The 11,334-nt window shown below is 36.6% G+C and overlaps 1 protein-coding gene across 1 annotated transcript; it reads right to left on the bottom strand.

The window, feature by feature from the left end:
- Positions 1-4,502: 4,502 nt before the first annotated feature.
- Positions 4,503-8,773, bottom strand: LOC136231357 (glyoxylate/succinic semialdehyde reductase 1-like). The gene is made up of 8 exons (XM_066020714.1): positions 8,574-8,773; positions 8,378-8,488; positions 8,163-8,264; positions 7,301-7,402; positions 6,954-7,069; positions 5,464-5,542; positions 5,181-5,351; positions 4,503-4,760 (listed from the first exon to the last, which is right to left on the bottom strand). Exons 1-8 carry the CDS (start codon positions 8,676-8,678, stop codon positions 4,677-4,679), a joined length of 870 nt encoding a protein of 289 aa, XP_065876786.1. The 5' UTR covers positions 8,679-8,773; the 3' UTR covers positions 4,503-4,676.
- Positions 8,774-11,334: the final 2,561 nt, after the last annotated feature.

Raw genomic sequence — 11,334 nt, 5'->3', positions numbered from 1 at the left:
CGATAACTCCCCAAATGACAAATCACAATCTCTCGCTCTGGTGGTCTTCCATCGTCCGAACGCATCGGCAGTATAGTGCAACATCCTAACTGTTGTGTAGTGAAGAGGAAAATTACTGCGTTCAATACAGATGCAGTAGCATATAAGTCATCCGGACTCACCATCCAGTGGGACTCACTACAACCCGCTCTTGCCCATTTAATACGTGTGAGGGTAGCATCAAATCCGTTCCCGTACACTGGCGCATACAGATCACGGTTTGCCCGCATCTCATTCTCTATGAGCACTCTCATCAGCTTCCACTACTCTTGGTTATAAATGATGGCATCGGCTAAAACACGAAATCCACAGTTACCATCTGCTACAACATCATGGAATCCAGTAATAAATGGTACGATGAGACCTTGAACCCGATGTAAATGGTGGTAACCGGCGATATCCGCATCAAATCCGACTGAAAATATTAATATATGAAATTTATCAATAAAAATATATTTACTTTAACTTCAACATATATATAAATGAAATAAAATATACCCGGCATCTGGCTGTTATGCACAGATGAGGATGAGGAACGGCCTCGACTACAATTACTCCTCGAACCTGAGGACCGTGCTCGACCGCGTGGTGCCTGACTATACTCCCATGCACTCGGATTTCGTTTTGTTGATGAATTTCCCTTTGGTCTACCCCTAACAGTGTCTTTGACCTCAGGTTCTTTGAAGCCACTTTGTTCCGAGTTTATCTGATCATGAATCATCATCGATATGCTACGCACCATTGAAGGATTTAATTTTTCAACCTTTTCCACAAGAGATTGAAAAAATCGGTGACCCTCAGACCCGTCAGCATATACTGGAGCAGTAATTAGTATGTCACTCAACCCTTCAAACGCAAGAGATCTCCAAAAAGGATGGATGCGGTCAACACGGACCGATTCATCTGTGTCAATATATGTTTTAAGCTCACATGCACACGGAATGCCATGAGTCATGGGCAACACGCATCCGCATTCACTTACCACATCCATACTCAATCCATGCATACGCTTGAGCTCATCATTTAGTACAGCCAAGCAGTAATGTGAAACGTGTAAGTGGAGATACGCGAAAGGTGCTCCACAGTGATTCACCACAGATCTCCTTCTCGAGTCCTCGAGTGAGTATCTGATTATATACAGTGAAGGATTACAACACTAATGTATTAAATTTTAAAAGATTAAAGCAAATAACAAAATAAATGTCTTACTTGATCGTCTCGATCTGAGCCTCAATGTCCTTGTGCACCTTCGCCCACACTGTATCGAGTGCACCAGTAGATGAATTCAACCACTGTTTCAACTGTGCATGTGAACTCTCCACTCGACAGGTTGTGGTGTTTCCTAAGTGCAACACCTTGTTCGTCCATGCTCGACAAAACTTCTCTTTATACACTAGCCATGTGGTCTCCACATAATCTATCACATGAGGCCAGTTGCCAGTAGTATTCTTCATGGCTACCACTGCCGCCTCATATTCGGCTACTGTCGGTGCTTTAATTATACATTTCCATTTGGAATTCTTAAAAATTTCACCAAACCTCTTCATTCCACTTAACTTGCCTACTCTATCCTCCACATCTTTATTAATATGCCATGTGCACAATAAATGATGACTATGAGGAAATACCTCACGAACCGGCTGCATCAGTCCTAACTCCCGGTCTGTAGCAATGGCCGTCGGATGCACATCAGGTTGGAGCAAAAGCTTCAATTTTTGTAACACCCACATATAACTACCCTCAGTTTCATCCTTCATGATTGCATAGGCGATCAAGAAGTTTTTGTTTGAAGGCGTCATTCCAATGATTTCAAAGAATGGCATCTTATACTTGTTTGTTTTATATGTTGAATCCATACCAACAAACAAGTAATAAGATCGGAACAGTGTGATCGATGTTGGATGTGCCATAAATAAGTGAGTCACGACATTGCTGCCCGGCACCGCTTGCGTCCAATGTATGTAGTCCTTATCTATAGCAAGCCGATAAAACTGACCGATTACATCCCGACCCTCAAAGCTCTCAGTCCTGATTTTCTCCCTGTAATTATAGATATGTCTTTGTGTCGGGCAATCCTCCGGATGTTTTTCTTTGATTGCAGCAAAAATAGCACAAGGCTTAGCTTGAGTTGAACTCATTTCACGAACAAGTTTTTTGGAAGCCGGGCTTAGTCCGCTCATCTGTCTGTAGCCCTGACGATATACAACCAACTGATGACAGTGCTGTCCTCTATCTCCAGGAATCCCATTCACCACCCAACCGCCCAATTCAGCGATTTCCATAACCTTTATCTGGTTGCAATCACAGTACTTTGTTTTTGTATTCTTCCGTAGTATAACATCCATATCCATATCCTTTTTCTTTTTATAATTCTTAACACCACGAGCACATTTAACCAATATCCACTTTGACTTGCGCCCCGTCTTGTGCGACGCTGTGGTTAACTCGAACCCGATCCCAATTGCCGTCTGTTTTGCCCAGTTAACAGCTTCATGATATGTTTGAAACGTTTGTTTGGGAAAAAACTGCGAGCTGTAATCTATACCGTTTACGTCAAATTCTTCCCACGAAACCTCCTGTAAATGATAAAGAACGAACATTACATTCCAAAACGTGACATTTCTACAGCGTTTCGGTGTCTAAACCCGAAAAACAGCCACAAATATGCTCGGGCGTGTGAGCATCACGCCTCACCATGTGGTGGGGCGTATGAGTATCACACCCAATGTGGGGCGTGATACTCATACGCCCCACCACATGGTGAGGCGTGATGCTCACACGCCCGAGTGCCGAACCAGATTTTTTTTAATTCAAATTACAGAAATGCTAGGAAGTTCAATCGGAAAAATACCTCGAATTCAGACACAGCATCACTCCCGTCTACTCTCGGTGATAACGGATTGCCTTCCATCAAACGTGTTGTCTTTGATTCGGATGACAATGTATTTGGGAGACTTTGAGAGAGTTTGTGAGGGATTCAAATTTTTAGTTTTTGGTTAAAGGATGGTTACGTCTTTTTCCGGGGCTGGAAGTGTGAAAATGGGGCTGGGTTTAGTAACCCACAAAAGTTTTTATATTATTTTTCTTTTTAGGGTTTTTTCTTTTATAAGAAATGTGATTTAAACATATAATAGATTTAGTGTCAATTTGTTTCCATTTTTTAGAACAATTTTTTTTCTTTAATTCTAAATAGAGATAAAAAAAAAAATGTTCTATAAAATTTCAAAACAGCTGTTTTTAATCGAAAATCAACTAACATCCACACTATATATATATATATATATATATATAGCAAACAGACAGACCAAACCGCCTTCGGGTTTAAGAAAATAACATTAATACCACCACCTTATAAAATAAATAAATTAAAATTGATATCATATTCAAAATAATAGCCTAATATATATATAAAAGTTTAATTGTTTCAATTAACACGTGATAACGTTAAAGAGGGTTCACTCCCTCTTTCACATTGCAATCCACCGCCTCAATTTGTCAATTATCCAAAAGAGACAAGGTGTAAATATTTTCTTCTTTTATTCTCCAATTACACATAGGTTTTGTGACTTAATAATAGAATTGAAGATTAATATTTTTAAATTCAGTAAAATATTTGAATTTTTTTGTCCAACTCATATAAAATACAATATATTTTAAATTTTCTTTTTAGTTTTTTTTTTCACGTTTAATAAGATATTTATAATTTGTTACTAATGAGTGATAAAATAATGGAATAATTTCTCCAATTAAAACTTGTCAACGTTAGGGTAAAATTGCTTTTGGCTGCCAACTTTAAGAGTAAAATTACAGCATTTTAGACGTTAGGGGTAAAATCTGAACAGAAAATCACTACACTCTCTTCCAGCATTCTTTCTATGCATTCTTTAAACCAAATTAACAGCAAATTAATTTAATTATTTTGCCTGATAAAAAAAATTAAATTATTTTGCTATAAGGATATAAGAGTAATTTAATAATTCCTCAAAGAAAAAGTAAGTTAATAAATAACTTTAACCATTATTTGACGTTACCTAGTTTCCAAACACAATGAGATACTACATAGTACGTAATCTATATATAATATAAAACAGTAACGATGGAACTGAGGTGTCACTTACTCATTTTTTACTGATAAAAAATATAATATAATATATAATATATTAGTTTTTATTTTATTATTATATTTATCTATAAAAATATTATTTAAAGTAAATGTGAAAATGAAATAATAATATTTAATTTATATAACACATTTATGTCATTAATTGTAATTATTAGATTGTATTTTTATTAATATTTATATATTAAGATGAATCCGTGCATCGCACGGGCCAAAAACTAGTATAATACATAAGACATCACCTTACTTCACTTGATATACTATCATCCAAACAGTGTGTAACCCACAGTAAGAATGTAAGTTCTCATCCATCCATACGTTAAGCAGCTAACAATAACTGAGATGACAGATAGAAATGTCATTGAGAAGATAATTAGAACCTGATTTCTTCATAGATTTTATTTCACTTCAATACAGTTACAGTATCTGGCAATCAATGTACACAACAATTATCCATCACTTTCAGTATAGAGGGGATTTTCTGCCTCCAATCAATCATCACCACATCCTCATAACATCAATCCTTGTGAAACTTCACTGTCTCATATACTGCTGAAAAGTCTAAATCCCCAAGTCCCATACCTCTCGCCTTCTTGAATGCCTGCGTAATTAACTTTCAATAAACACCAAACCTCCAACAAAAAATGTGGCTTCCATATATACCCTTGAGTTTCTACTTTTCAAGATGTTGAGTTTTATTTTTTCTCATGCAAACATAACAGTGCCAGTATGTCAATCAATATGAATGAATATATGTCAGCAGAATAACACACACACATATAAACAAATTTATAGTGGATGATTAAGAAACCAACCATCAGTGAGAGAGAGGTTGTGATTATCATATTTGCAATTCTATAATCATTCAAGTGCATCTGATTAAAAAATGTACTATCATAGATCATGGCTGTTTAACTTTTTAAATTCACAGCACCATCCTAACTCAAATTCTTATCAAATATGTACTTAACGCCATTTTTTAGCTAGGAGACTGGCAAATATGATGAAAGAAGGGCATAACCTCATTTGCTGCTGCTGCTACAGGCATTGCTACTGCATTTTCATCCCCAAGGGCAAGAGCCAACCTCATGTCCTTTTGCTGATGTTTCAGAGGAAATGCAGGGGAGTGATTGCTTTTCAGCATAGCTGGTCCTTTCCCCCTAAACATCGGATTGGCAATTCCACCTAGATCCTGCCAGGAAATTAGTCCTTTGACAGTTAATGCTAATTGCAACGGTTTTTTTATTTATTTTTTGAGCAGCAAATCACAATATAGACCACCACGAAATTTGCCGCTCTCTCACCAATACATCAAGAAGATTAGAAGGGTTCAATCCGCTCCTTTCAGCCAGTACTAGTCCCTCAGAAAATGCATTCATCATACTGCAAGATCCAGAAACCATAATCAATTTCCAATGTTTACTTTCCAGGTCTAGGAAACATGTGAAATTTCGATATGTTAAATCAGAATATGCAGAATATTAAGTAAATGATTTTTATTAAAGCGGATTTCTAAAATGCAGAGGCTTTATTCATCTGGCTAATGCTAGAACATATTAAGTCAAAGGCAATGGATTATTTCCTATAGCAACATCTAGAGCTTCATCAGGTTCTGCAGTAAGGATTATTGTCCAATGTCCACTTCAAAATAGAAAAAATAAATAAATGAGTAAATGAAGCCCACTCTGGTAATAAGACCTCTTTGAATATAGAAGGATTACAACTACTTATTAGCCATAGAAATATGACATGGACTTTGAAGTAAAGATATGACCTACCAGTGTATTCCTATGTTGCATGGAAACAGAAACGGACACAGGAAGACCATAAAAAAAAAAAAGGGCGGCCCGGTCGCATTACGCGTCCCCGCTGAGCGAGGGTCCGGGGAGGGGTCCCACCACAAGGGTGTATTGGGGGCAAGCCTTCCCTTGCCAATTTAATTGGCAAGAGGCCGCTCCTAAGACTCGAACCCGTGACCTCTGGTCACACGGCAACAACGTTTTACCGTTAAAAATACAGGAACCGAAAATGTGGGGAAAACGTGTAAATAATAAAAATATAGGGATATATTCATAAATCTTAAAAATATTTGTAAAACATATAATAAGAAAAATTACATGTAAGTTTACTCAATAGGAAAGAAAAAAAAAAGTTTTTCTTTTTCAAATTGAAGGAGATGATCTATAAAATAATTATGGATTTAATGCATGTGATTGAAACATGATTAATTGATTAGGAGATTTGATAATGTGTAGTCTCTTTCTAGACATGGGTTGTATTTTAAGAAACAGAATTTCAAATTGTAAGTAATGAGTTTCCAATTCTAAACATAAAGTTTCAGTTTCCAAGAGTTTTGGAAACTGAAACATCTCCGAAAAGTGAAAACTCTTCAAAATCGGCTACCGTGCAACATAGATGTATTCGACTTCAAGAATTCTACCCTTCTTACAACAGCAGCACTATATTGATTACTGATTATGAGCAACACAAAAACCACTGAATAATACTTAAGCCATAAACCTAGCCGCCTTGCAGTAGTAGACCAAACAATGAGCATCATTACAAAGTATTCAATAAGCATCATTACCGTGTCTTTTTTTTTTTTTTACTACCAAGAACAAATCACTCATTGAAATTTTTTACTTCTGTGCAACTACATTGTAATTCCCCAAAATAAGGGAATCCTTTATTGTGACACTATGTTTCCGGCATATCTCTTGTATTAGAGCTCTTCTAGATACACACACTAGCATAAGTAATTAATATAATTATGAGTGCACAAGGCATCAATTACCTCCCCATTATCATGTTGACAACTAGTTTCATTTTAGCTCCATTTCCAATCTCCCCCAAGAAGAAAGACTTTTTCCCCATGACATCAAAAGCTGGAATGGCTGTCTCATATAATGCCTACAATGAAAGTGAGGATATTAAGCACTAACAATAAAGGAATGCAAAAATATTGTAACTTCTGCAGGTAAATAATCCAATTAACCTATGCAGGGAACAAAGCAAAAAAGGCAGCAGATATAAGAAAGAATGAGACAGCATTTTCCTCTTTTCAATGTTTCAAAAAGTCAAATCCAAGTAGCTGATATCAAGAAAGAGACTGCTGAATCATAAACAATTTTGTCAATATACCTTATCCCCAGCAGCAAGTATAACTAGTTGCCCAGCTTCCGCAGGTTGCTTGCTACCTGAAACAGGAGCTTCAAGGAAGGAAGCACCCTTTGCAGTAAGTGCCTGTAGACATCAAGGACTAATCAACCCAAATATAGCTCCAAATATTTCACTAAGAAAAGAACAACCTTTTTTCTTCTATATCACTTCAGCTATGTAAAGATATATCAGAAAGCTTCTACAATTTTTGCAACATTAAGATAAAAATAGAAGGACTTATTAGTGAGACACTCAACATGCTTTAGATAGGATTGTGAATTTTTGACACAACAATACCATTTACAAAGACCACCCACGTGACACGACTTGTTTGACACAATTATCATTTTTGTTGTATTTCTATCATATATAATCATGTGAAAGATATAGATCGCATGACACGATCATGATACAATAATCCATTTTGACACTCCTTGCTTTAGGTCCCCGAAACATTTCATTTAAGTATCCAGGCATTCTTGGGCCTTGGCTCAAACAGGCCAAACAACCAAGTCTGTATCACAATATGGTGTTAGCCTGTGGACAAATATTTTTGTGATGAAACAGGTAAAGCAGAAGAGCCCTTTTCTCCACTGGCTGAAAACAGATATATCAGAACAGCCCTTTTCTTGACTGGCTAATGTTCCACACCAATTGAACATTCCCCAAAACATGAATCAGAAATATTTCATGTCATTTGTATGACTGAAAATGAAAAAGCGTGGTCCCTTGGTAATTTTGGATTTCAGGTCACTTGAAGTTATCTCAGCTCTACAAAACAAGATTAGGCTTTTGCAGTAAAACTAGAATAAGGATTGAGCAATTAGCACCGGATTATACCAACCCCATTGATCTTGGTAGAAGTTTCAGGATCAACTGTTGACATGTCGATGTAACCTTTTCCACCACAGATTTCTTCAAGAACTCCATCTTTATCAAAAACAACCTGAAACATCATCCATTTTAGTAATGATTCACACATCACTTTTCCTTTGGTTTTTCAAAAATTTAATAAAAAGAAGAAGCATCGGAAGACAGGATTGAATGAATATTACGAACCGAAAGAGCGGCAGCAGGATCAGACAACATAGCAATGGTAATTTGACATTTCTTGACCACAGCTGCAGGAGTTTCTCCGATGGAAGCGCCTAATGCCACCAGTTCATTACACTAAAAGCAACTCAGATCAAATTATAGATCAGAAAGAAAGCAAATGAAATGAAAAACAAAAAACAGTAAAGAAGAAGGAAGTTACCTTAGAGAGCGTCCTGTTCCAAACAGTGACCTTAAAGCCACTCTTAATCAAATTAGTGGACATGGCCTTCCCCATTATCCCAAGCCCCAAAAACCCTACCTCCATTTTTGTTCTCTTCCCAAATTGAAATTGAGCTCTCACAGTCTCTGAAATTCAGTCTCCTTCTCCTTCTCACTCTCACTCTCACACTATTATAATTTCTGTTTTATTATTACAATATTTCATATTTTAAACCAACCGTATATATATAATAAATATATTTCTATATAACATGCTTTTTAATATAAAATATCAAATTTTATATTAAAAAGACTTTGTCAATTAATAAAATTTTATATAAAATTTTAATATTTCAATATAACATGAAAAAAGACTTTGTCAATAAATAAAAACGATGCAAAGCCTAATAGAAACCTCAAAATGTTTAATAATTAAGGTTGGCTTGTATTGTATGTAAGGCTTTCACATAGCTTAAGTTAAATTTTAAGTTTGAATTCTATGGTAAGCAGAAAGTTTTAATTAGGTATAGTGGTTTATTAAAATTGAAGATTATTATTTTTTAATTCGATGAAATATTTAAATTTTTTATCTAATTCGTACATAATATAATATGATTTTTATTTATACTTTTAATTGTTTTTACGTCTATTTATATGTTTGTAATATGTTACTAACGATGATAAAATGACGTACATATAAAGCGTAGATGATAAGATTCGTGACTGAGAAAACAATTTGATGAATTATTTTTCAAATTAATCCAATTTGTCAATATTACGGATAAATTTACTCTTTGCTGGAAATATTAAGGATAAGATTGTATTATTTTAGACGATGAGTGAGTAAAATTCTTGTGGCTGTCAATATTGACAGGTTTTTCACTTTATCCTTATAAACTGAAAAAATTTATTATGATTTTTTAATGCGAAGATTTTAACTTTGACAAGTAGAGTAAGGTAATACTAAACTACTCTTCTATTTTTACGGGATAATGCACAAGTTTAGCCATATAATTATTGGGGTGGATTTAGCCTCCACATGTAAAATAATACAATCTTAGATAATTTTAAATCTCATTAATAAAAAAAATGAGTTTTTTATTAGTATAATATATACATTTTTAAGTTTATTGGATAATCGTAACATTGGAAGTTTTTTTTTATTGAAATACGGACCTAGCCCAACGGGAATCCCAACCAGGTTGGCACCCCCCGAAAAGGCAAAGAACCAAATATATAAATGAAGAGATGAAAAAAGTATGAAACCAGTACAAAGAATGTTTTAAGAAAATCCAAACATATCCCTACCGAGGGCATTATCTCTAGCAAGAAGGGAGCAGAAGTCTGGAAGGGTATTCCACATTTGTAAATCTGAGGCCAGACGTCCGTAATTAGCGAGAGCGTCCACCACTTGATTTCCCTCACGGAACACATGGGAGACAACCACCTGAATATGCGTCATTGAATCTAAACAATTTAACCAATCCACACGCATTGTCCAGGGAATGATCTGCGCATGGGTACGGAAAATTCGAATAACGTAAGTTGAGTCACTTTCAATCCAGAGACGAGTCCATCCACGTGACCTCGCAATCGAAACTGCAAAAATAGCAGCTTGCAATTCTGCCATGTGTACCAAAGCACAATCAAGGGGGAAGGCAAATGACCCAAGAGGATGCCCCTGACTATTTCGAAAAACCACACCGCAACCAGCTCTACCCGAGATCACGGATGCATCAGTGTTAGCTTTAATCCAATCAGACGGAGGGGGCTGCCATCTAACTTCAATGATTCGAGGGGCCCTATGACGACGAGCGTTTAACCCGAGATTATTGAGAATAGATAACTCCACAACAGAATTCCATACCGATCCGTTGCTGATTCTATCAGAGCTACGAATTGTAGACCAAAGATAGCGTAATCCCTCATGAATGTTTGGTGGCTTGCTCTCAAAAATAGCAGCATTTCTTACAGACCAGATCAACCAAACAGCGTTGACAAGTGCGACCTGCCAGAGGGAAAGAACTTGCGAACTGAACTTATGTGAGAAGGCGTGTTGCAAGAGGGTCTGTAGAGAAGAATCAAGTACAAGTCTTCTACCAAATAAAGCCGATATGCTAAACCAGATTTTGGAAGCAAAGGGGCAATGAACAAGCAAATGGTCACTCGTCTCATAAGCCATTAAACAGACCGGACAGCGAGATATTAGAGCCAGACCTCTAGCACGGAGCACATCATGAGTTGGTAAAGCGCCCCAGTATGCATGCCAGCAAACCATGGAGTGTGATGGCTGAATAAAAGGTTTCCAAATTGACTGAAAAACCAAAGGCAAAGTCGGAGGGGCACGTAGCCAGTGATAGAATAACTTTACCGTGAAGAGGCCATTGCTCGCAGGTCTCCAAAAACATAAATCATGTTCAGAGCCATTTTCATGCATATTCCGGATGCGCTGGTGCAATGGACTAGCCAACATCGGAAGATCTCGCCAGTTGCCATTTTCATAAAAATCTGAGATTCTATCAGTGAGCTTCAAACGGTCTGACATAGAAATCCCAAGCTGTTCAGCCAGGGGCGGCAAAATCCATTCCGAACTCCAAAATGACAACTCAGAAGATGATCCAAATGACCAAAAACAATTCTCCCGTAACTTGAGATAGGCGGCCTTGACAGACCACCAAACAGACGATCGCTGCAACCGAAACTTTGGCAAACCAGCCCTGTATAGAAAGCGCGTCCTTAGCAAATTAAAGCATAAAGAATTA

The sequence above is a fragment of the Euphorbia lathyris genome, chromosome 5 (assembly GCF_963576675.1).
Source record: "Euphorbia lathyris chromosome 5, ddEupLath1.1, whole genome shotgun sequence".
Lineage (NCBI taxonomy): Eukaryota > Viridiplantae > Streptophyta > Magnoliopsida > Malpighiales > Euphorbiaceae > Euphorbia > Euphorbia lathyris.
Note: the sequence above shows the minus strand (reverse complement) of the source record. Positions and strands in the feature narration are given on the sequence as shown.

What these genes read in the sequence shown, in the direction of transcription:
- LOC136231357 (XM_066020714.1), bottom strand. Translation starts at nt 8,678, where the DNA reads ATGGAGGTAGGGTTTTTGGGGCTTGGGATAATGGGGAAGGCCATGTCC. An exon ending in CTAATCTTCTTGATGTATTG is followed by an intron (nt 5,352 to 5,463) that starts GTGAGAGAGCGG and finishes ATTTCCTGGCAG; the next exon opens with GATCTAGGTGGAATTGCCAA. An exon ending in TAGCAGCAGCAGCAAATGAG is followed by an intron (nt 4,761 to 5,180) that starts GTTATGCCCTTC and finishes TTAATTACGCAG; the next exon opens with GCATTCAAGAAGGCGAGAGG.